Source organism: Uloborus diversus, chromosome 2 (assembly GCF_026930045.1).
Source record: "Uloborus diversus isolate 005 chromosome 2, Udiv.v.3.1, whole genome shotgun sequence".
NCBI classification, from domain to species: Eukaryota; Metazoa; Arthropoda; class Arachnida; order Araneae; family Uloboridae; genus Uloborus; species Uloborus diversus.
In genome coordinates this window covers 138,856,397-138,883,335 of record NC_072732.1, presented here as the reverse complement: position 1 = coordinate 138,883,335, position 26,939 = coordinate 138,856,397, and the positions used below count along the sequence as shown (strand labels likewise).

At 32.9% G+C, this 26,939-nt stretch overlaps 1 protein-coding gene across 1 annotated transcript in view; it reads left to right on the top strand.

Moving 5' to 3' along the window:
* The window catches only part of LOC129216046 (dystonin-like), a 446,756-nt gene that overhangs the window by 228,359 nt on the left and 191,458 nt on the right, over window positions 1-26,939 (top strand). Inside the window, exons 3-5 of the mRNA XM_054850190.1 lie at window positions 1,283-1,372; window positions 2,868-2,945; window positions 6,436-6,528. Coding sequence (XP_054706165.1) covers window positions 1,283-1,372; window positions 2,868-2,945; window positions 6,436-6,528 — 261 coding nt within the window. The remainder of the gene's footprint in view (window positions 1-1,282; window positions 1,373-2,867; window positions 2,946-6,435; window positions 6,529-26,939) is intronic.

The following is a 26,939-nucleotide window of genomic DNA, read 5'->3' as shown; positions in this document are numbered from 1 at the left end:
CAAAAACAAGTGATTTTAGTTTTTAACACTATATTTATTCATTTTCATAAAAAATACAATATAAGAAAATAAAGATTCATCGTTAGGCAAGAAGTGGAAGATATTTCGGTTCCCCCTTCAAACAAAATGAAATATAGAGATACAGTTTCAAGGTACTCTAATAAGTCAGGGGTTCCCAAACTTTTCCGGCGGCACCCTTTGAAGAATCGGCACTTTCTGACTGCACTCTAGTCTCTCTCTATGATACTTATACAGTGGCCGCCGCTAAAATGAATTATGTTTGTTCTAAGCAGTTTTGGTTCTATAAAGCGGCTGATTCAATACAGCTGGATTTTGTTCTGTTTTTGACGATTTGATTCATTAAAGCGGTTGATTCAATTAACCGGTGTCCACTGTAAACTGATACTATGGACACATCGCGCGCCTTTCCCTACGGCACTTCATGATGTCACGGAACCCACTTTAGGAACCCCTGCTCTAAGTAGAAAAATAATAAGCGAGTCTTACTGAGTTGAAAAACATAACGGTTTTGAGTGGTTTTTCGTTTGATTACAGTAACCGCTCTTTTATCCATGTAATCCCCAAGATTTTGCAACATTTTTTTCGTCACACCCTCGGGACGCTCTTTTCGATCTTCTTGAACACATCTGAAAGAAATATTGCATTCAATAATAATCAGTGTTCAAATTGCAAGTGAGTTTCATTTTGGGGAGATTACAACTAGCCCATCGATTCGCGGGGCGATGCGCCCTCTCGCCTGTGCGCCCTCAAGCCTTTTTTAATTTAAATTTTTTTATTTTAAAAATTTTTTTTTATTTATTTATTTATTTATTATTTTTTTTTTTGTGCACCTTCCCTTTTTTTTTTTTTTTTTGCACTATCAAACCTTTACGACTTGAGTTCGTTTTTTTTCTTTCCTTAAAACCGTAAACCTGTGTACTAGCTTTTTTTTTTCTTCTCTTTCTTTCTCTCTCTCTCTCTCTTTCTCTTTTTTTTTTTTTTGCTCCGTTTGGAGGCCAAGGTTGGTGCTTTCTTGCGGAACCCAGTCCGCCCCTGATTGTAGCGCGAGGACTGTTAAGACGACAATTTTAATAAATAAATGAATATATTTAAATTAATGAAGAAAAGCTTCAAAGTGAAACTTTTAAACTTGGAATGCCATTGTTATGTGACAGTAATAAGCTCAAGAAACTTTTTTTTATCATTAAAAAGACCAAAATCATTACAAACTGTGAATAATTTTAAAAGAACTTTATGTCTAACTGTTTGTTTTTCCTTCCAGGCAAACAAAGAATTGTACGACCTTTTCACAGATCTCAGGGATGGCCACAACCTCATTTCCCTTCTCGAGGTGCTTTCCAACGAAATTCTGGTCAGTTATTATTCTCTTACTAATTTCTTGGGGTATCTCAACAAACATAATTTTTACAACTTTTCCGTTATTACATTTAACATTACGGTGCGTTTTTAATATTAGCGATTTTTTTTTTCGCAATGTTTGGTAAAAATTTCATAGAAACTTTTTGCTTGGTGACAAAGTACGTTATTTTGTCTTTTCAATAGACTTTTACACAAAACAAGATAACAAGTTCAATTAAAATGAAAAGCAATCTCTTAAACGATTAAACTAACCCTTTAAAAGTAAAATAATTTTCCAAATGATAATAATAATTATGGTAACAAAAAGCTATTAAATAACATGAAAAATAACATTAAAATATATCACCCATTCATCTATCTTTAAATGGTCAAGCAACATGTAAATTCCAGTGATTCAGTTTTTTATTGTCAAATTATGTCTTTTTAAAAATGTTTAGCAACTAGTAGGAGCTTTATTGTGAAAATAAAATTTCATTAACAAGTAATGTTAAAGCTAGTATTAAAAAAATCTTTTTTTTTTGTCAGAATTCACAGCAGCGGAAAGAAACTGAACTTTCTATGACCGCCCCCCCCCCCCTCCAGCCAATAGAAATAAGAATTTCAATTATTTTTATACAATGTGCACATTTCTTGTTGGCCTTACAAAAATCACTCCCTGACTACTGAATATGACCACTGGAATTGCTAACAGATTGTTCTAATTTTAGCATCATTTCATTTTATATCGAGCTTCACCGGGAAAAATATGTTTTACTATAAAATTAGGCTAATTTATTCCACCTTTTTTCCTTTATACGTGAAAGAATCAAAACGATGTCAACTTTTTTTTTTGCTTTGTAATGTATAAAAGAAAAAAGAAATTATTAAGTATAGTATTTTCATCCTCTCATTATTTTCCTTTTTACTCAGAAAAAATTTTAATGAGAAAAAATGAAATTGAAATAAAAAGGCTGCAACTAATCACGCTTCAACTACTACGAATTGTATTTTGCAAGAAAAGTCAAAATTCATGCACCTGAAAATAATTACATCTTAAACAACAAAGAAATGCATTTTTGTAACCAAAGTGTAGTCTTTTTGCATCGAACTGACATCCACATACAATAAATTTTATAGATCATATGAAATATAAGATTTATGCAGGTTCTAATTTAGGGCAGATCTAATTAAGTAGCCAGCAGGAACAACCCTCAGCCCCTAAAATGTAGGATGCTTCAGATATCCTAACATGCATTTTTAAAAAGTCAAAAAGAACATGTGCCTAAATGAGCTCTCAAATAGGAAATTTGGTATGAACATTTTAAAATTTTCTGTGACGAGGCTACTCCTCTTTTACATCAATGTATTTGTCTTCATAAATACTTTTGACAAACATTATTATTATTGTTTTGTTTCTGAATTCGCACTATCGATGCATTATATTCTGATATCAATCTTAATTGTTTATTCATTCAGTTTATTAATTAATTGATATTTCTTTATTCCAGCCTCGAGAAAAAGGCAGTATGCGTTTTCATATGCTACAAAATGTACAGATCGCACTCGACTTTCTCAGGTTTCGGAAGGTAAATCCGAAGATTATTAAATTTTATGTTTTGTTGCAATCTCTTTATTGAGTTCCTTTTCTCTTTAAACAGTGTTAAACAAATAATCAACAACTGCTTCCAGTTAATGTCTTTAGCATATTAATCTATTAAAATTTCTCTCTAAAAGAAAATATGACTGGAAAATTGAGTACTTTTTTAGGCCTCGGTTGCTGAGGAATATTCTACTGTAATATTTATCGCACCTGCAGTGTTAAAGCTTCTAAAAACACAAAGTTTATTCTTAACCTACAAAATTTTTTATTTTATGCGTCAAAAAATTACATTGCATTGACATTTTCAGAGTAATAAAAGCACTGCTGAAAATATGACATCACTTTTTAAGTTACTTCTTTCCAGTGGCGTAGCTGACATTCTGGTTCGGGAGGGGCCCAAATACTTACATTAAAAAGAGTATCATATTAACTAACGAACAGAGGCGGCGAGTGGTGCTTATAAGTGCGGGGGCAAAATTTTTTCAGGGAGTTGAAAATAAAGTCTAATTAATTATAAAAATAATTAAAACGAAGAAGTTTGGACTGTCTTTGTTAATGTAAAAGGGCAAGGAAGGCTCTTCTCAGGAAAATATATGCCTTAAGATTAAACGGATGCCTTAAGACGGAAATTAAAGCTTTCCTTAGCAAACTTATAGCAAGGGGTTTGTGGTTCTCTTCCAGAAATTTTACAAAGTTTTAAACATCTTTTAAAACGTTATTTCAGACTTCTCTTTTATTGACTTAAGAATGAACGAAAGGATTTGCAGTTTCTCCCAGATTCTTTTTTTTTAAACTGAAATCCAAAGAACGCAGTTTTGAACTTCCTTTGAGGACTTCAGAAAAAGATTTGCAGTTTTTTTTTTCTAAATTGGAGTCTTAAAAACGCAGTTTTATGCTATCTAGGGGAATTCTCTTACTGAATTTTATCCCTCAAACTGGAGTCTTTATAATGCAAATTTAGGTCATCTTTGAATTTAAAGGAAGGAGGGGATGCATTCGGGGATTTTCTCTCGAAAATTTTTTAAAATTTAAGTTTTAAAACTGAAATTTTAAACGATATTTGGTGACGTTAATGTTTGGGTAATATCATCCAGAATTTTTGCAATGAAAATCTCAACGTTGAGGCAATCCTTGATGATGAAAAAAGTGCGAAGGCAGTCGCCCCCCCCCCCTCCCCGAATCGCCGCCACTGCTAACGAATAACTAATAAATACCTTTGTGCTTAAAATTAAATAAATCAATTAACCAGCGTTTTGAAGCGCAAACGTTGCAAATTGCTGCAGACATGTGTTTTGGTGTTACAAGGAACACCTTTTACAATGCAACGAAGCGTGAGCTTCTGGATGAGAAGTCATCCGAGAAAAGCCAATCCAATGCTTTTCTCGGATGACTTTTCATCTAGAAGCTCATACTTCTTTGCACTGAAAAAACTGTTCCTTATAACACCAAAACACGTGTCTGCAGCAATTTGCAAATTTGTGTTTCAAAACGTTGGTTAATTGATTCATTTGATGATATTAACTATTTTTTATTAAATGTGTTGGGCAATTGCATGAAAATTACAGCTTTATGAAAATAATTTTTTTTTCACTTTTTTTGTAATGATTTATTAAATTATTTCACGCATTATGCTACGAAATCCCGTAACAATGAATTTCTAGGAACCACAATTGTTTTTCGCTGTGACGGAAATTACGTTGTAATGGAATCCCAACAAAGAAGCAATTAAATTGAGACTAAATGTTCATTTAGTTGAAACGGAAATTTCGTTGTATTAGTTTTCGTTGTTGTAGGAATTCTTCACTACACTTTATTCACTAGTTTTTTACGAGAAGAGTGCAATAATTTTTTCAATACTGTAAAGTTCGGTTTACAACGAGCTCTGAAGGACCTTAAATTTGTTCATTTTAACGAGAGCTTTGTTGTAATGGAATCCCAACAAAGAAGCAATTAAATTGAGAGTAAATGTTCATTTAGTTGAAACGGAAATTTCGTTGTATTGGTTTTCGCACTTGTGGGAATTCTTCCCTACACTTTATTCACTAGTTTTTTACGAGAAAAGTGCAATAATTTTTTCAATACTGTAAAATTCGGTTTACAACGAGCTCTGAAGGACTTTAAATTTGTTCATTTTAACGAGAACTTTGTTGTAATGGAATTCAAGCGACGTAACGCAGATTAAATTGGGAATTATATTTATTTCCTTGAAATGGATATTTCATTGCATTAGTATTCGTTATAACGGGATTTCACGGTATTAATAATTAATGGACTTAGAAAACTCTTGTCATTTCGTCACAACGCACACATTAATTTCAATTATTTTAATCCAATGCGTAAAAATATATTCGGATTAACAGTTTCTTATTGTTGTTTCTGAATCTTAAAAGTACTCATCAGCTAAAAGAATTTATATAGAATTCACAGAAATTTCATTTTCTGCTGTCCAAAAGTTTGGTTGACAAAAATGTCAATCCGTCACAAAACCAAAATCTAGAGTAAAAATTTAAACATAAAGCTATAAATTTTAATCTTCCTGTTTTATTTTTCATATTTTAATTGTTAACGATGAATTAGAAGGGAAAGAAATGATAGTTTTAATGAAAATTATTTCTCAGTAATCACTTAGACTTTTGTTTTTCATCAAATATTTAATTTCGTCAAGCATGAAAGTGCCCTGTTATTAATGTATGGACTTTGTTATAGATTATGCTTAATATTTGTAATTGCTAATTATTAACTGAAATCAGTTATGCGCCTATTGGAGAGTGTCAGGAAGAATGGGATGGTGGAAAGAATGGGACAATAACTTTTAATGGCGAAAGAAAATGCTTCAGACTCTTTTTTGATTCTAATTTGTTAGTACATCTACTGAACGAGAAATAGTTTAGTATTATTATTATTTCAGCATAAATGCAGCAATGCAGCTGTCTCTGTCCACCCGACTCTCACTATTTGTTACTCCGGATATTTTTTTCAATGATAAATGACCTCAAGATTTATGTATGAGTTATGTGATTTAAGTGGTTTTTAATTTGGAGACAGAAACAATCAAGCGTTTTTTACCGACCTTAGTGTTAATAAATATCTTAAGTTTACACAGGAAAAGTTTTTAAACATTAAAATTCTCCTGTTATTTCCTCATCAGAGACTTTTTTTGAGGCTATGTATATTTATTGTATGGCAATTTTTGCCGACAAAAGATTTTTTTTTTTTTTTTTGGTTTGAACGCAAACTGCTTGTTGCCAATTGAAAGAAATAAATACAGACCCGTTTTGCACCGGGCAGTAACTTATTCCAAGCATACATATTTTTTAGAACGTTTTTAATTTTAGTGAATAAAAAAAAGAAAGAAAAAGGCTTTTTCAAAGAAATGAGTGAGATAACTAATTGAAGACATTTATTTACTTATTTTTGAAACAAAATTGTTACATTCCTTTTTTAATATTATTTAACTCTATGTTTCTTCTTTTAAGATCAAGTTGGTCAATATTAGAGCAGAAGACATCGTAGATGGAAATCCAAAGCTGACATTAGGCCTCATATGGACGATAATTCTTCATTTTCAAGTAAGCAAAATCATATATTTTTGTTTTTATAATTACAGTATCCAGTCAGAATTGGCGTGAAATAACCGTGCGATGCCTTATTGACATGAACTCATGGTTTATGAAGAAAATTACCCCAGAAGCTGCTTCCAGGGTTCGTACGCTCCGGGAAAACCTGGAATTGTCAGGGAAAATGATACAGTTAAAAATGTCATGGAAAAGTCAGGGAATTTTCCAGTTTTACCCCCCTTTTTTTTTCTAATTTTTTCCCAAAGAATTTTGTGCCATGAGATCTTTCCTTCGTTTTTATTGATGTTTCCTAAAAAATTTAAATTTTTGAGGTAAAATGACGCTGGCAATAAAAAAGTGGCGACTTAAAAAGAAAAGGGGAAAAGACAATTTACTGCTTTGGAATTACAAGCCTGAGGATGGGAGAGTCGATCGGGAAAGTTGTTTTTTTTTGATCGGAAAGTTTTTTCAGTACCGTGTGAAACGTGGACGCCAATTTTGGTCATTCACAAGGTGGAAGCAGACACGATGCTTAAAATTCTGTTTTGTTTTCAAAAACAAGACAGAATTGGATGTTTTCTTGAAAACATCCAATGTTTTTCAAGAAAACTGAACTGAACTAATGAAACTGAACTAATGAAAGCTAATGAAAGTAAACTGAAAACTAATGAAAGTAACGCAAAATGTGCTACAAATTGTTTTGTTTCGTTTAAATTTTTAAATATGTACTTAATTTTCTTGAAAAATGAAAAATTTTGTTCTTAAAAAGTAATCTTCTCTTCATTGCCTTGGACGCAAATGGGCTAAGAAACTTTTCAACTGAATTGTAATTTCATGAAGATTCATTATTCTTGAATTATTTTCATGCTACAAACTAAAAAAAATTAAAAAAATAATTCTTAATTTTTGGCGTAGTCGCCATATTTGGTCATTCACAGGATGGAAGTACGCAAGAATTTTTAAGTGCCTAGGTTTCCAAAAACGGCGGTTGATGTTTATTTCAATGCAAACTGTTGAAAACAATGCAAAGTGTGCTTTTTTTTTGTGGAAAATTCTTAATTATTTTCTGGAAAAATGCAAAATTTAATTTTTCAGAACATTGTTTTTATTCTTATTGATTTATACGCTATCGCTTATGTGCTAAAAACTGACTATTTTGTCTTAATTGTAGTTTTTTAAGGATTATTAATTATTTATAAGTATTTTTATGCTACGATTTCAAAAATCTACTTATTATTTAAAAATTTTTACTTAGTCGCCATATTTGGTCATTTGCAAAGTTGGAAGTTCCAAAAACAGAATTGCATGTTTATCTCATTCTACACTAATGAAACAAACATAAAATGTGCAATAATTCTAAATTTTTAAAAATTAATTATTTTCTAGGAAAGAAATTTTTTAACTTTAATGTAAGTATCCATTAATATGCAAAAGAAAGAAAACTGATGATTATTTATTGGTATCGGCCTATGATCGGCGGATGTTGATTGTTGTTGTTATGCATAATATGGTATGCCGATCGATGCAACAAGTTAATCATAGTTATGTTGAAAAAAAGCTTTGTATTTTGCTCACTATGTTTTGTGTTATATACTAATAAGAAAATAAACAGAAAAATAATATTGTAAACCAAAAGCGAATGCTATAAGATTGCTGCACGATTACAGCAAAACTTTAATATTACGCATGAGACATGACATCGAAGAAACACTAAAATAAGTGCTTTGTTTTCAACATGTAGTAAACAAATGAAAACAATTTTGAACAAAATGTTGGAAAAAAAAAACTTAAATTTTGAGAGAGAGAAAAAAAAAATATCCAAGATTTCTTTTTTTTTTTTAAATCTAAGGGGAAAAGTTTCAGTTCTATTGCATGGCTACTTTAAATAACTTTAATTAATTTTGGAAATATTGTAATTTAAACTTAATTTTGAATGAAGCGAGTACCCTGGAATTTTCTAAAAAAACGACCTGGAAAACCTGGAAAAGTCAGGGAATTTATTTTAACCACAAGTATATGAACCCTGCTTCTAATTTTGTATTTTTTGAACACTGTAAACAACGAAAAAAGGACGAGATTGTTTAGACGTCCTGAAGTTAATAGTTCCGAAATGTTTATAATTTTTTTATGCAACTTATAAACTAATATTTTCAATATAGTGTAAATTTAATGTTTAAAATATACGGGTTTCTTTTCTCTTTTCATTGTTACTTGTACAAATATTCGGTAAAATGCTTTATCAACATTTAGTCTGATCGAATATTCGGCCCGAATAACAGGAACACCGAATTTTGGTCGATAAAATTCGGTAAAAATTAGCTATATATTTTTTTAAACATTGCATTTAAGTTTCAACTTTAAATGCAATACTTGCATATGATTTTAAAGCTGCTTTACAAAACTTATTTTTGTAAATAAAAGCTTTAATAAAACATTTTGCTGCTTAATTTTTGTAAGCCTTATAGAAAAAGCAAAGTTCGCGGTATTACAAACGCACATTATTCTTGTATTTTCAGGGGTTCTCCGTACATTTGATTAAATTTTATTCCATTCTACGTCTGTTCATTAACATTTGTGTATTTTTTATTTTGAAGTTTATAAAGAGATTGAAACTAAAACTGAAGTTCTTTTTTAAACGCATTTATACTGCTTATAACTAAAACAGAATAAAAACTTTTATGAGTAAAAAAATGAATGGTTTACTGTGATGTCAAGTGAATCATAACCAGTTTTTTTTTATTATGAGGAAGCTTATGGGTTTGCCTGACTGTTTCTTATTCAACGCTAGTTACTATTTTCTCCTGTCTCCCAGCACTGAAAAGAATAGTGACAGTGCAAAAGAATACAAATGCTTTCATTTTTTCTTGCGCCAGACGTTTTGTTTCATTCTAAAAGGAGAAAATTGCTTTTGCGATCTTTATTATCTATGCGTAACGCTTTCTGTTCGGAAAACATTTCGACGTTCTGAATATTTTTGATATGGCTCGTCGCTTAGTGTAAATATTTTCTTTATACCTAAACCATATACCATTTTTGTCCTCGTGTAGAAACATCAAGTGCGATATGATTTCACTTCAAATTCAGTTAAACCAAACACAATTACCCTTTTCTTTCCGCTTTGTACGCTTTGTTTTAAGAAAAGAGAGAGAGTGAGAAAAAAGAAAAAAAGAACGGAATAATTTTTTAAAGAGTAGGGGGAGGGGGGGGGGAGGCTAGCAACAACTATTTTTCAGATGTAACTTTCAAACGATTGTTGTAAGAGATTAAAAACTATGCGCTGTTTTATTGCTTCTAGTTTCTGTTAATGAAATGAAGTCAAATATCTACTTAGCTCAAAAGTTTGCTGTTTTGCCCATCGTTAAAAAAATGTTTTTTCAAAGGTATTTTTTCAATTAATTTTGTTTTTTTTTTTTGCTTTTTGTTTTAAGTTATATGTATTAAATATTTTTTCTCCATCAGTGTTGCACAAGGAAATCAAATTTTGCCGATGTTTTACATGTAACGATTAATATTGAGCAGGTATGTATTAAGGAAGAAAGTAATATAAAGGAACTAATATAAAAACAAAGGATTTTCTCTTTCTAAATTGCTAAAAATACAGAAATTGCACTCAGCATGCTGTTTCAATTTAAGGAAATTTATCTTTAAAACTGTCTAAAAAATACTCGTGATTTTATGACACTTAAACAAAGCATATATGTCGCATAGGTAAAATTTTGAAAACCTTGTCCTAAAAATTTATGTAGAGTTTAAAAATAGTTTTTCAATACACATGAGGGAAAACAAACTTTAAGGGGAACAAATATGTAAATATCTTACTGTAAAACCATCATATTTTCTGAATAGAATCAATGCAAAACATTTCTTTAAAATGTAGTGTCTGAAAAAGTATAGGCATGCACCAGTGTTATGATTCCAAACTATGACATCAGTTAAACTTTAAAAAACATTAACAATCCATTGCGAGAGCGATAAATTCATAACACCACGCATTCCTTTATGTCTTTTCCTAAAAATAATACATACTGTCTTCTTCTGTCATTGAGCAAAACTATAAAAAAAATTATTATTTTTTCTCATGCTGAAAAACTCCATTTTCATTCATATTTTTAGCATTGTTTTGAAGGTATCTGGAGACATTTTTTATACCATCGTAAAAATTTTTATTTTGTGAAAAATCGATAGAAAAATTCATATCAATAGAAATGTCTCAAAAATAAAATCTACCCCCCTCCCCCCTGTCTCCGCTTTTAAATAAATAATATAAATAATCTCTTTTTAAAATTATGATAAAACGTTGTTTAGGACTGGAATTCGGAAAGAATTTCGTGACATTCCTTACCCATGTTTTATGTAGTTTTCGTTTCGGTTTCAGGTTTCATGTTCTTCGCAATAGATGGCGCCACAGCTATTGTTCATCCACTTTGCTCTTATCTCAGGTAGGATGGAGTAGGAGTAAAAGCTGTGGTGTGTGTGTAGGTTTAGAAGTTATTCGCTTCTTATCAGAAAATGTGGGCACATTTATGGATTTGCTTTTTCATTTCATTTATTTATCTTTTTTTGTTAGTGACAGAATGACACAGTTTCCTTTAGATGTTGTGGCTTTTAATGCATTTTCAGTTACGTTCTATGTGAACCCGAAATGGGGGGAGGGGGGGGGGGAGTTTTCTTTTTTTTTTTTTTTTGCGGAAGTTTAAATTCAAAGTTCTACGATATTGCTATCGACTGATAAGTTTGCTTTTCCTGTTTCTGTAACTTAGTAAACTTCAACCAAAAGAGCTTTTTTTTTTCACATAAAAGAAAATAACCAATGTTTTGTAGCACAAAATTACAGAGTACTGCTAACAAGTGTTTCAGGGTTTCAAGGAACATCTTTTCAAAAGCAAAATACTAGGCTTTTGGATGTAAAGACATCCGGTCTCAATTTTGAAAAATAGGTCATGTATGAATTCAACTTAAGCATCGCATGTCGAAACTGATATTTTGAATGCCTCGAAAAAAATCACGCTCAAAGTAATATCAAGCATTCATATGGTTTTAAAATTTTTTGTCTTCACTCCGTATTAACACAATTCAGGAATCCGAGGCTAGTCCTTATATATGGAATAACAGTAGAAGGGGTTAATAAATTGCGCAACTAAATACAGAAAACAAACAGTAGAAATATTTGAATTACTATTGCTCTTTTTAAGCAACTAATAGAAAATAAATGAATTATAAACATTAATTTAAAAATATGGAAATGTAGTATTTGCAAATTATTATATTGTGACAGACATTTTAATGTTTATAAACATGTCATTTTTTTAAACCAATTTCTGTATTTCCTAAAACATGACTTAAAAAAAAAAAAAAAAAATATGAGGAACAATAAATTTATTTGTTTAGTTTGAATGACAATTTTATCATGCAGTAGTTCTGATTTTTTTAAAAAAGTTGTTCTCTTTTTATATTTAATCCGTGTACATTGTATAGACATTGTTTTGCCAAATTTCTTTTTACGTATGTCTAGGAATATGTTCATATCATCGCCTCATAGCAACAGTAAGATATCTTACTGTTATTCCTGCGATTAGATAGCTCACTGTTGCTCTGAGGTGACAATATGTAAAACCATATAATATAAAAAAGAAAAAATGTACACATTTGGTAGTGTATCGTGATAAAAAGAACAAAGGGCTAAAAATTTTACCGATGTACTTTCTTTTTCATCCTTGACACCCTATCAATTTGATGTTAAAAAAAAATCTCACTCGTTAAAATAAAGTGATTATTATGAACCCGAAAATGAAATTATCAATATATTCCCTAAAGACACTATGCAGCATCGAAATGAAGTTTTTAAAAAATATTGTTGACAATTATTATTTTGCTTATGGGAAATATTAATTGGTAATGTTCATGGAGTTTTAGGTCGTGCACTGATAATATATATATTATCAGTATATATATCAGTACATATATATATTTCTATATATGTAAAAAGAAAAACTATACGAGATACAATACCAGCTTTAGCCATGTAGATGGCGCTAACATCGAAAATCTAAAATGGCGTGTTTAAAGGTAAAAACTCCCGGCGGCTCTGTGAGGGAAGGGGATTGAGGGTAAATCCCCCTGAACCCTTTTTTAGACACATACAGCCAATTCTGAAATGAACGATTGCTATCCAAATGAGGAAATTCTGGCTGCGCTAGTACCTGACGCAGTGGGAAAAAAAATCTTCTCAAAACTATGAAAAGTGCACGCGTAGGAGTGTATTAATGTTGTGCAAACAATTGTTTGAGGTAAGGTTCAAACTAAAAGGAAAATTATGTTTAAACATGAAGTAGTTCTTTAAAAATGAATTTTCTTTAGAAGTGCAAGACTTGGTAAACATCCTGCATATTGTCTAAAAAGCATTTGGGTTAATCGATAAGTGCAACATGCATAAGCCTATTTTTCAGCTCTCTATTAATCAGAGAAAAAGTTTAATGTTAATTTGACATTATCACGAGGTTGCTAAAGGTTTGTAATGTTGTCAGTAGGTTAATGAAATTCCATACTAATTGAGGTTTATATTGCAAGTGTTACAATAGTCCCATGTAGCTTATGTTCCTTAAAATAATATCTATTCAGCAATGTCTCACACGTGGGTATTACATAGTTAAGAACAAAACAAAACAAGAGAATCTTCTCTGCCTACTGGAAAAAGATCGAGTGCAATAACTAGGCGTGGGCTTCACTCTGCAAGTTGGTGTTTGCTCATGCCACGCCTCATAGCGCGACTAAAATTTCGGGGAAAAAAAAAAAACTGCTACCACTCCTCTTTGCTTACTTTCTATCATTTATTTATTTTTTAAAGTGAATTACGTGAGGGGTATTGCCTCTAAAATATACGGGCGGTTTTTGTCAGCAGTGGGTGGCACCTCTGTGCTTTTCGCATTTTGTTCTGTCTACATTTTGTGTAATTAAGAGAATAATAACCTTTTCGAGAAACACTGAGAGTGGAACATATGTGACTTTCTTGAGTTTTTAAACTGCTTTAGTACTTGAAATTCACAATTTCAGTAAATAAATTCAATCGCACAAACGTTCAGATATCGATACTTCTGATTATATTTATTTTTCATTTTTCTTTCTTTCTTTCTTCCTTTCTTTCTTTTTTTTTTTTTTTTTTTGTCATCTTTTGTGCATTAGCTTTGTCGTACAAGCTTGTTCATTTGTTTTGCAATGAAAAAAAAAAAAAAAAAAAAAGCGCGAAAGAGACGTTTAATTCCATTGTTTCCCTATTGTTAACGCTGAATCCCCAACGTGCGCGTTTCTTGTAATATCTTAAAAACTCATTTCTGCAGATACTGTCGTTTACTTGCCCACGGCAGTATAGTAGCTAATGATCTGAATTAACCTTAGTGTCTCATAGACAGTTATAAGGGATGGTTATTTTGTTAACAATAATAAGAAAATTGGCTCACTTAATTAAATAAAATTTTGAACAAGATTTTTTTCTAATGTGGGAATGTGGGGAAAATTTAGTCAACACTCGCAATAATCAACGAAATTTAAAAATTCATGTTTGTTTCAAAAATTATAGAAAATTTGTAGTTTTTAAACTTATTAGTATTATAATTTATCGGCTAATTATTTTCTTCCCAATTATTTGTAATTGCTAATCGGTGCACCTCGAACTAAAATATTTGGGAGGAGAAAAACTCTCAGTTTGCCGAATGAAATTCCAATTTTACCAAGTGATAAAATACGAGAATACACATATGTCACTCATGAGACACATTGGGCATTATTTAAAACAGTTTAAAGAAGAAAAACGAATATCAATGTTGCAATATTATTTCCAAATTTCTCGGATCATCACCAAAATTTGTCAAAGAGAATTTTCGGGAGGTCGCATTGACTTCCTTTGACCTCCCATCGGGGCATCACGGTTCACCCATTTGAAAAGTATAGATTTGAGCACTTCTTTTGTTAAAAATTGAGCTATAGATGTTCAAAGCTAGTGTAATTACTTTTTGGCATTTTCTTTGCTCCCATGAGTTGAGCAGTTTCTCGAGTAAAAACTATAATTTTTTTTCTGAGGTTTTGCATTGTCACTCTGGGTTTATTTAGAGTATTGCTAAAAAACGTTTTGATCTCTTCAAGTAATACTGTGATATAGCATATGGTATGAAACGAAAAACTCAGGTGCAAAAATGTGCGAAGTAGCATATTTTTACTCTAGGCTAAATTGCGTTTCGGACTATTTTCTATTATTATTTCTTTTCTTCAGTCACAAAGCTGCAATATCTTCCATAATAACTGTAATTTTGCTCCTATTCATCCTTATTGGTGTTACACTGGAAATGAATGTTTTCTTAGTCGATCAGTAACAGGTACTAACTCTCATCATAGTGATCCCTTTCAATTCCTAACCTCCGACGGAGATTGAAATTCCCTTTTAAAGCTTTTTAAGTCCGTCACAATTGCCAATTTTCATAGCTGGAGTACTGTTTTATTTGTTTGTAATCTTGCTGTGCCAGCTAAAATGAACCTGATCGTTTAATTATTTTCGCATAGGAGTGGCAGCCAGTTTTAAATACGCATAAATAGTACTTCCGTGATTCGCTAATAGTCTGGATCAATTTCCTACGCGCGGGGAGGCGAAGCTATTAATTCGCCTGCCTACTCAATCTCAAAAGGCGAATAAACGATATGATGAATTGCCCCATGACCATTTTTATTTTGTCATTTCGTTTATTTAGGCGCTCACGTGGATGGTGGAAGCATTTAATGCCTTTTCTATTTTATTAGCCTTAAGAACTTCGACAGTTATTAAAAAAAAAATAAATCTTCAGTCATTTAAATCTTATGAATTAATTACACGAAATGTTAAGTTTATCTTGAATTTTTGATTTTTATCCTTCTATCAATTGAAAGTTCAAGTCAAAATAATTCCCGTTTAAAACTTCATTCTATAGTGCAGTTGACTTGAAAGTGTAGGCAGTGGCGTGATCAGAACTTTCTCCTCCGTGTGTGTGTGTGGGGGGGGGGGGGGGTCAAAACTCCTGGGAATCTTTTCGAGAAGCCATGCTAAACGTACTGTCCACATCATTTTTATGAATATGAAAATTAATTTTTTTATTATTTTTTACGTAGCGGGTTCAGAGCTCAGTTGCCAGTTCTTCAGTGCTCAGTTGTTCCTTTCGCCTTTTTTTGGAGAATTAAACGTTGCTTATTAAACTGTCGTCGAATCAGAGATCAATTTATTGCTGGTCTTAATATAAATTCTCACTCGAAACAAGATCTGTCAAACTTATTTTTCTGCCAGCGCAGTGTCAACGCAGAGAAAACAACTTGTAGAGTTTATTCAGGGCTTAAATTCCAAAGGCTCTTGATACAGTAGTTATTATTTTTTAATTACTTCATCCTCTTTTGACAAATTTTGATCTCTGTAATTCAGGGTTGGCAAAAACCCGGGTTTTTTTCAAAAAGCCCATGGACCCAGGGTTTTTTGGGTTTTTTTAAATAAAACCCAAAAAAAACCCAACTAAAGCTGGGTTTTTTAAAAGAAATGTGGGTTTTTTTTCTCTTTTTTTAGGAAAAATATGGGGTACTTGTAGCATATTGTAGGTAAGTATAGGAACAAATTATCTTGAGGTAAAAAAAAAAGCTGGAAAATTCCGTGTTTTCTGAAGAAAGGTATGAAAGACGACGAAACCCAAGAATGGTGAAGTTTCAGATTTTTTAGTTTCCATGATTACTAACAGTTAAAGTAAAGTTACTTCTCGAGTGATAAAATCTTTTAATTGTTTTTAATTACAACATTTTTTTTTTTTTTTTTTTTTTTTGCATTTTACTTTATTGAATTTCATTTTGCTATGCAAAACTACTGTAGAACCTCAAGTATTTTAAATCTCTTTTTACTGAATTCCATCTTAATCAACACATTTCTTTGAATTTTATGCTGCCAAATTTTCTATTTCTGTTTACAGAGTAAGAAATATTAAACTTTTTCGTAAGATAATGAAAATACTGTACATTCTATTCTATTTTCTTTCCGATCGTTTGTAAAACCTGTTAATTTCTAAAAAAATATACCTTGTTTATTCGAGATTTGTGACGTGTTGGTTTGCAGAAAATAATTCGCATGAAAGCCTTTTAGCTAGAGTACTTTCCTCTGTACAATCTACAAATATTGAGAAAATCAGACGTGACAGGACTTAGTCAAGATAATTTGAGTTATTTATTGACCAGTTAAAGAAAAAAGTTAAATATATTTATTTAAAATCTTTGAAGTATTTTTTTAATGCCATTAAGAGTTAAGAAATACTATTAAAGTTCAAAATTCATTTTTTATGTCCATTGTCTGTGGTGAAGAACAAATAAAAAAGAAGTTTAAATTGTGAAAGTATTTAAATTAATTAATTTTTTCAAAAACTTCTCAGAAAAATTTAAAAAACTCAAAAGTGGGCTAAATAAAGAGTTTTTTCAAAAAACCCATTGGGTCCAATCCGGCCAACACTGTTAGCTAGAGTAGTTTCCTCTGTACAATCTACAAATACTGAGAAAATCAGACGTGACATGACTCAGTCAAGATAATTTGAGTTATTTATTGACCAGTTAAAGAAAAAAGTTAAATATATTTATTTAAAATCTTGAAGTATTTTTTTAATGCCGTTATGAGTTAAGAAATACTATTAAAGTTCAAAATTCATTTTTTATGTCCATTGTGTGTGGTAAGAACAAATAAAAAAGAAATTTAAACTGTGTAAGTACTTAATTTAATAAATTTTTTTAAAAACTTCTACAAAAAATTTTAAAAACCCAAAAGTGGGCTAAATAATGGGTTTTTTAAATGGGTTTTTTCAAAAAAAAAAAACCATTGGGTCCAACCCAATTGGGTCCAATCCGGCAAACCCTGCTGTAATTGCATACAAATATCACTGCCACATTTTTCAGCATTTTTTATTAGCTTTTCACTTAATGTAAACAAGAAAAAACTTAAATTTACAACAGATCGCTTGTTTGCATTCGCCAAGTAAGAGCGCATTCATGTGGAAAGTATTGTTCTCGCCCCCCCCCCCCCCCGTGTCCTTCAAATTTTGAGAAATCACAGATGGTTGCATTACTTATAAAGTGACACAAGCTAATTGTAAACCAGTCTTCTGTGATCTTCCTTAACTTTTGCACTTCGCTTTCATTCTCGAACATCAAGCAGTCTGTAAAATTCCAAAGACCACTCACTACATTTCTTAGGCAGGCGTGGATCTGGAAGGGGTTAACGACACCCCTCCCCCTTAAAGTGACCAAGGGCTGAGGACATTTTTTTTCTGAATGATTCACTCCCTAGGCCGCCGAGAGCCAATGTGGGCCCCTAGTCAGTTTGGTTCGTCGAGCTCCCCTCTAGCCCTAAAACTGGCCAAATTTCGGGTTATGAGCCGTACCCTTAGTTTCTGATGAGACTGACATGGCCTCTCTACGGCCGTATTCTCCCCAGATCTACTATTTGGGCAATAATATTTTTTCACTTATGACTCATGATAATGACTCCCTTTCAAAACCAAAAGCAGGATCCGCCTTTGGCTGGGAAGCTTCTGAAGCAGTAGTACTAAACATACTGTCCTATCGTAACATGCGGTTCGCTGAGCTATTTTGCATTATTTGATGTTGGTCATCTAAATCTGCACATGCCGTGCAACCGACTCAGTTTTGTGCAGGTGCACCCTAAAAAGTACTTTTTTCTCCCATTTTACCAGCAACTGGGTCATGAAAGGAACAGTTTGGTGAATTCAGCGATATCTTCTTCAAGAATATGCAAATTAAATTTCATTATGTTTTAAGTAGCGGGTAGAGAGAGTGAAAAAGAAAGAGGCAGAGTTCGGTTTTTCCTTTTGCCTTTTCTATTGACATTGGGTTTCTTATCTAATCTGTTGCCAAATTAAACAGCTAGTCCATATGTAAATTCTCACAAAAACAAAATCTGTAAAACTTGTTTTTCTGCCAGCACAGTGCCGCTGTAGAGAAAACAACTTGTAGAGATTTTCATGGCTTTAATTACGAAGACGCTTGCAACAGTAGTTATTTTTTATTTAATTTACTTAAAGTAGTAGTTTAAATTATTTTATCCTCTTTCGAAACATTTTTATCTTTGTAATTGCATACGAATATCATTACCACATTTTTTCAACACGTTTTAATAGCTTTTCATTTTACGATGTAAACAAGAAATAACTTAAATTTTTAACTGATCGCATGCTTAATATTCACCAAATAAGAGCGCATTCACATAGAAAATATTTTGCAAACACATGCAATAATTGTTCGTTTTTTTTCCTTCTGTGTCCTTCTCATTTCGAGGGAAGAATTGTCACAGCTGGACAGCTCAGGTGGTGTGCTGTAGTTGGAAAAAAAAAAAAAAAAAAAAAAAAATTGGGGCGAGGGGCGACTAACCTTGGAGTTTGGAGAACACCCCCAAAAGAAAAGGTGGTTAAAAACCAATTTACATCAAGTTTCTGTTATTTTTACAATTAATATATATATATATATATATATATATATATATATATATATATATATATATATATATATATATATATATATATATATATATATATATATATATATATATATATATATATATATATATATATATATATCGTGGGGTGGTGTGCCCCTCTCCTACAGTAATGCCTAAAGCAGAATGAATAGTTTCCATTATGCGTAACGTCGCGACGTGCTGGTGTTATACAAAATATTCTGCTTGGAAAAAAAATCAGAATTCACGCAAACTTTTAATAGTGTAGCTAAAACATCAAAAACCCAACATGTACTCAATTTATGGTATCTAAATATTGAAAGTGTTTTCCCGTTTCACTCAAAACATTTTACCTATTTACTTACATTTATATGATTTCTAAAAACTCAGTAGCATAATGGACAGCCCATTTACGCGTAACAGTATGTTGGGTAATCGTATTTTGTCCACCGCCCCCCCCCCCCCCACAGAAGAAAAATAAAAAATACTGCGTCACCTACATGTTTCATCCGCCGCGCCAACCAAAATTTATGTATGAATAAGCAAACGTGACGATGCGGCTTTGACCTTAGACAGCGCTGAATGCCGAAGGTTTACGATTGTGAAAGGTTTCGTTAGCATAGCACGGGATATCCTGCACTTTATAATGTTGACATTTATTTGTTAAGGCGGAGGCCGGCGTATCCTCGAAAAAGAATGCCATATTGACGAAATACGAATTTTCGAATAGTACTTTTTTTTTTTTTTTTTTGATTAATCATTGTTTTCAAAAAAACGTATTACAACATGGGTGATGCGGACCGTTTTCTTATGTTGTTCAGAGTATGAGTGTTATTCCAAAGTCTAGTCTTCATGTAATATTATTTGGTCTGAATCTTCGTGTTGGCGGGAGAAGCGGTTATTAAATTTTCCTTCTACTGGAATATTTTGGGGGCTCCGTTCCTCTAAAGGTAGAAACTTCGCTTCGAATGTCGGAGGTCTTGGGTTCAATTCCCATCGGAGCCCTGGGTGTTATTTCCTCTCTTTGTGCTGTAAGTTTTTCTTGTGTTGTCTAAAGAAGTCCTAGCTCTCGCGGCAATGGTACCCCATATCTTCATAGTCAATATTTACTACGACGCAACAATAACTGGATTATTTTACGATTTCTTCAGACTTTCTAATTTGGGTAGCAAATGATATCGTCAGTCTAAATATCGTAGCTTATATATGGTAGTCTGCTTATATTTGGCTTAACAGGCCGAGAACGAAGGTAGGTTTCGCAGCGGTCTCGAAGTTTGTACCGCTGGGAAACTTTCAGCTCTCGTTAAGTGGGATTCGGACTCGTACGCTATGAAGGGAGAAAGTTTTGTTCCGACCTGTCACAGTTGTCACAGTTTTTTTTTCAACATTTTGTCCGCTTCCCCCCCAAGAAAGCACAAAGAGTCACACTGAACCATACCCACTCCCTTTGACACATCTCCGTTTTAAAAATCTTTGTTGTCACACTGATTATTACCCCCTCCCTCCTCCTTGTCACAAACTATTTCTCATGACCCCTCCCCCAAGGGTTAACATCATTTGTAGTCAGAACCTTGACTGAGATTCGAACTCAAGCTCTTGGTTCTGAAGCTTTCGGCTTTAGTCGGCCGTGATCGCCCCCCCCCCCCAAACCGGCGAAAATTTTATCCATCTACATTGTATTCAAATAGTTCATGAGTAAAATGTAAACAATTGAAGCAATTTTTTCAATTCAGTAATTATTTTTAAAAATAAATATTTAAAATACTTACTACTTTTGATTGGTAACTTTTGTACCCTATTAGGCGCCTTTTTCTGGTCCGATTTGGTACTTTTTGTTGACACACCAAGCAGTTTCAGAAATTTTTCGTATCCTAAATACTATATAGTACTTCAGCATTCCCCCCCCCCCAATCCCTACTTGTCTGTATTCCTCTCCTGGTGCAGCTCATTTACTTCAGAGAGACAACTGCAAGGATTACTAATGACGTTGTCACTAAGTTTTCAAAAATATCTTTACTAATAATATAGCTGAAAGTCTCTCTGTCCGACCGTTCGGCCGATTTTCATAAAATTTGGCACAGAATTAGTTTATTGTATGGGGGTGTGCACGTCGAAGCGATTTTTCGAAAATTCGATTTGTTCTTTTTCTATTCCAATTTTAAGAACATTTTCTCGAGCAAAATTATCATAAGATGGACGAGTAAATTACCGAGAGTTATCATAACGTGGAACCATAACATGGGCAAGTCAATTGCCCAGAAATGAAACATACATTATTTGTAAATATACAGGCGAACCAAAAGATCTTTTAATTTTCTACTACGGGCAAAGCCGTGCGGGTACCACTTGTCAAAATATTTTGGTATCAGATTTTAAAACAAAACGGCTTGCTCACTACTTTTCTTTTCTTTTATCCCTTACCGAAGCACACGACGTAATTCCAGCTACACCGTAACATTAAATTTAATCCGCTTTGGTGAGTAATCCCGAAAAATTCTTGCTACCTGTTGCATAACGTGTATGCTCCAGTGTATTCTCGTGGCATATTCTTCTGAGTCGTGGAAGCAGATCGAAGCCGGGATTCTTCCATATTCAATTTTCTCCTCTCTTCGCTAAACGTTTTGTTGGCTGCATTTAGTGGGCGATTGAGAAGAAAAAGGTTAAAGTGCTGTCGAAACTTTCTTGCCCACTCGTGCATGACCTAACCGGATCATAATCCCACGCGATGCCCTTCACATAGGTTCTCTTTGCCCTCTTCGTCAAGTCCTTTGAGTTCATTTGGATTAGCACCAGATTTTAAATTAATACTTTGCACAGCCACATTAGATGAGTGTTACTAGGATAATCCCCCCCCCCCAACAGTTCTCTTTAGAAACAGTACCGTCACTTCGAAGTTATTCCGGAGGATGGGGGGGGGGGCAAAGGGTATATACTCAATGTCTCTTATATGGATACATGGAATAACAGCAAAAACCACGGCCACATATCGTGGTGTGATATAACCAGCTTTTATTTAATTATGAGATCTAGGGATGCTCCGAATTTTCGGTTGGTATTCGGTATATTGCCTATTCGGCAGACAAATCGAATACTCGGTTCGGCCAAATACTTTAATGTTCGACACTCGAATAGTGAACAAATTTACATACTCGACAATTGGAAAACAGAGACTTTTTTCTATGAAAAGTCATAAAGTAGAATCATAGTACAAAATGAATTCAAATTTATCGAAATTTCATGTTGATAAAACGTTACTCCTCTAGTTCCACATGTACCACAAAAATATTTATCCAAATGAAAAAATATTTAGGTATCCAGCAAGAGGTCTAAAATTTGTAATTTTCTTCAAAAATTGATTTTTTTTTCTATGTTTTTTTTTAATATAAGGAAAATTTTAAGAAGTTATCAAGCTGAAAAATATGTAATTAGCGTTAAATAGAAATTTTTGCCCTCTTGCAATATTTAGGTCTCACATAGTGACTCAAAATATGGATTTTTTGAAGATTAAGTTAAATTTTTCATTTTAAATATATAACTTTTTTTATTATTCACTTGCAAATGTTGATTTGAAAATGTGTTTTATGCTCACGCTAATGATTTTTGAACTTGATATTTTATTGAAATGTATATGTAATTTTTTAAAAGATAAATCGGAAAAAAAATTAAATTTTTTAAAGAAAATTATGAATTTTAGGCCTCCTGATACCTGATGGACGCCTAAATATTTTTTGATTTGGATAAATATTTTTGTGGTACATGTGGGGCTATAGGGACAACGTTCGAACCTTCCAAAAAAAGTTTTTTTTTTATTCGGCCTAGTATACATGACTGGTTTACACTTTCAGGCACAAGTCGGCACTGGTTGCCGTTGTTCAAATTATAAAGAACCCTTTTTCACAATTGTTTTGACCTAAAAAGAAAAATAATAGAGGGTGTGCGACTTGAAAAATCGACTTCTCACAAATATTTAAAATATTTAAAGAAAGCATTTGAATAAAAAAAATATTTTATTTCAGAATTTTTGCCATGCTGCAAATAAAATATTGTGGAAAAAACAAGCAATTAATTTAATCATTGTAATCAAAGTTTCATTACTGTAAATTATCGCTTTTCGGCATGATAGTACAGACAAAAAAAGTATAAACTTATGGGAAAAAAAAAAGAAACTCCATGGATTGAGCTGGTTTGGAATACTAAATGCCTCATATATGTCAAATTTCATTGACATACGTTAATTAGAACGAGCTCTACGTTAGTCTTAACAGGATAACTTGAGTTGCTAACCAGGGCTGAGGAGTCGGAGCAAAAATGACCAACTTCGATTCTTGGAATTTTAGCGCCATCGACTCCAACTCTGACACCTTTACTTAAGGACGTGCACAGGGGGGAGAAGGGACTCCTGTTGGCCCGGTCCCGAGCCTGAAGGGGCCCGACATTTTTGAAATGAGGTTTGAAATACATGTAGGGACGTAGGGCTTAACAATATGGATTAGGACCTGTTTAAGTCGTTTGTGGCGGGCCCCAAAATTTCTGTGCACGCCCCTGCCTTTACCTCAAAATCTGTCTGACTCCGCAAACACTGGCAGAGTGACGGACTTAGAGGGAAAATGAGACCGACCCCGACTCTTGAAATTTTAAGTCTTTGACTCCCGACTCCGACTTCTTTACTTCTTAATCAGAATCACTCCGCAACCCAGGTTGTAACCAGTATGTATGTCACTTGTTTCGAACAACCTCCTTATGGAATTAATTCACAGTCAAAATCCATAAAACTGAAGAACGTGATTTTCATTGCCATTTTCAAATATCTTACGTGATTATTTCCTTTCTGTTTCCCACTGATGTCTTCGTATGATCCCAATGCTCGCATTCTGATGTCATTTTGCGAAAATAAGAACCATGTAAGGCAGAGTGCGCGGGGGCGTCTGTTCCAAATCTTCACCCGTGCAGATGCGAGGCGGTCTTTCTGTGTGGGCTCGCCATCTGAGCAAAAAACAAAGAGAGGGCAAGTTTATCTGACAAGCGGCATTTCACCCGCCCAGTTAGCACATGGAACGTGGAGCGGGTTTTTAAACACTTCTGTTGACTTCTCTCTTTGAGGATTTTTCTTAATTGCAGCATTTTCCAACAGTGATTCCACGTAATGCTACAATTGAGTAGTGGTCTGTAACAAGCGCAGATACTGAAAGTATTCAAGGATTAATTTGAGATGCTTGCCCTTTTATAAATTCTCAAACCTCCACCCCACGGCATCGTGGAAGATAGGCTCAAATAAAGTTTTTTTTTTGGAAACTTCCATATCTAAAACAATGGGGTTGTTTCCTTCAGTCAAAAGTAGTACTTTTTGTCACTGAAATTGATAGAATAAGCAAAAAAAAAAAAAAATAATAAATAAATAAATAACATGGACCCAGGAAATACTTTCATTTTTCCATTAGTTATTTTTTAATTAATTTTTTAAAATGTCCGATTTTTCAAACAAGGCGTGGTCTTGATGACGTCACAAATGATGCACTTTGGCGCATCTTTGTATCGCGTTTCCACGTTATGATAATCAAGAAGCCAATTAAAATTGCGCTCTACGCTTGCTATCGACCATATCGTTGCCAATACATGAGAGTAAAGATGCGAATTAAATATTTTGTTCTGTGAATGGCAATACTGTATGGCATTTCATCATTTGTGATGTCATCGGCAGAAGCATAAACAACAAAAACGCAGCGATTTAAGTAATTTTTTTAAAAAAAATTAAACTTTAACAAATTATTTAAAAAATGGTTAGATCCTATGTTTTTAAGCATGCTCTTTCAGAAAAAAATACTTTATAAATTTTGAAAACGACCCCGAACCCTTTTTCATCTTCAAAGGTGTCCAAAAAGTGCTTTTTTTTTCTTTTTAACTTCAATTTAAAAAGGGGTTAAACATTTTTTTTAGGGGAGAGCTCCTTAACCCTATCTAATATCATCTATGATCGACTAAAATTGAGTTTTTAACTTGAAAAAACATCCTTCGCAAAGCTCCGATCCTTATAACTAATAAGTGTTAAGAGATGTGCTACTATTGTGTTTTCAAGACTGAAATTTTGAAAACATTGAGCCCCCCCCCCCCCAAATGACGGGCCTGGCTTCAAGAGACACACGAAAAATTTCATGAGTCTGTCCTATAGCATTAATTGGGCTGAAAGTGGCTTCACTCTCCCAGATAAACTATCAATTAAACATTACATTTCTTACTTTTCTTACTCCTCTAAATCTTGAGGGGCCAGAGATAAGGGATCGGCCATCTAGTCCTGAGGACTTCCTCACCCTTGGATGTCCTGAAGACAACCAGGGGTAAAGCATGAAAATCATCGTCACCCGCCGAAGGTGGCAAACGGGGGTTGGCGAGCGAAGCGAGCAATGTGTGGGGTGGAACCCTTTACTGGTATTTTAATAACTATAAATAAAATCCATCGCGTTCCGAACTCGAGACCCATTGATCTTGATTGCTGAATGCTATCGGTCATCAACAAGTTAAGCACGGGAAAGAATAAAAAATAAATGAAAATCACTAAATAAATAGCACGTAAACAATAAAATAGCTTTCTCCGTATGCTGGACCAATTAAACTAAAAAACAGCGAACTATAATCCCAGGTGTTTTCGATTGCCGGCTAAAACTTGAGTCAGTGGTTATGAAGATATCTTTTAATCATTTCTCCTGTTGTCAGTATCCATTGAAAAACCAAAGGAGCGCATGTAGAGGAATGTGGGGCAAAGTGAAATGGTGAAATATTTACTCTGCTTTTAGTGCCACTTATCTGGTAATATTTTAATTACATATTAGCACATGTAATCTATTCCTGTCATGAAAAAAAATACTGCCGTGTGCAGGTAAAGGGCAGTAACTGCAAATTTTTCATTTTTGCCATCTGTTGTACGTTAGCTTTATTGTACAAGCTTGCTTATTTGGTTTCCACTGAAAAAAAGGCGCGAAAAAAAAAAGACCAATTCCGAGATTTCCCAATGGTTAATATTGAATCCAACAGACATTTCTTCAAATATCTCGTAAACTCATTTCTGCAGATACTGCCGTTTACCTGCACACGGCAGAATACCACTGAAGATTAAAGCATATGATACTACAGGCAATTTTCAAAAATTGATTCTCATATTAAGATTATTTTTATTTTAATTTTTTCTACAATCAGTCAAGTACATGCGGTGCAAAGTGGATGGTGTAGAGTGAAATAGTTTATTTTGTTTACTGGTTAATTCATTTACTAAATCACTTACTTATTCATTTATTATTTCATTCATTTTCATTCCTCCCTTTAGCAAGTCACTGATTTATTCATTCATTCACTTATTTTCTTATTCATTCACTCTTTTACTTGTTTATTTATATTTCTTTATATATACTAATTTAATTTTCAGTTTATTGTTTCAATATCTTTTCATTTACTCATTAAACCTTTTATTTACTGATTCATTTGATCAAAAATATTTGCTATAATTGAATAGAAAATATTTTATTACAAAAATATTTCATTTTTCACTGTGCCTCATGGAAAAAAGTGAAAAATCCCCTCCCCCTCCCTTTTCTGTTGAAGGCGCAAATTTACTGCCAAAAATAAAAAATACTGTGTCAAAAAGTTTTTTTTTTATTAAATAGAATGTTCTTTCTTTATGTACTGTAATTTTCAAAATAAATTTCCAATTTGTTCATTTTGAAAAAGCTCAATCGTCTTTACCATTTCACTTTGCCCCCACATTCCCCTACATAGTTTTTATTTTTTGTAAATATTTCTCCCCCCAACATTTTGGTCGATTGATATTAGCTGAATTTGAATTTACGGTTCACCCTACAAAATTGCAATTATTTCATGAAAATGGGAAAGTGATGCTAAACGTGTTTTTGCTCCTATATAAATTGAG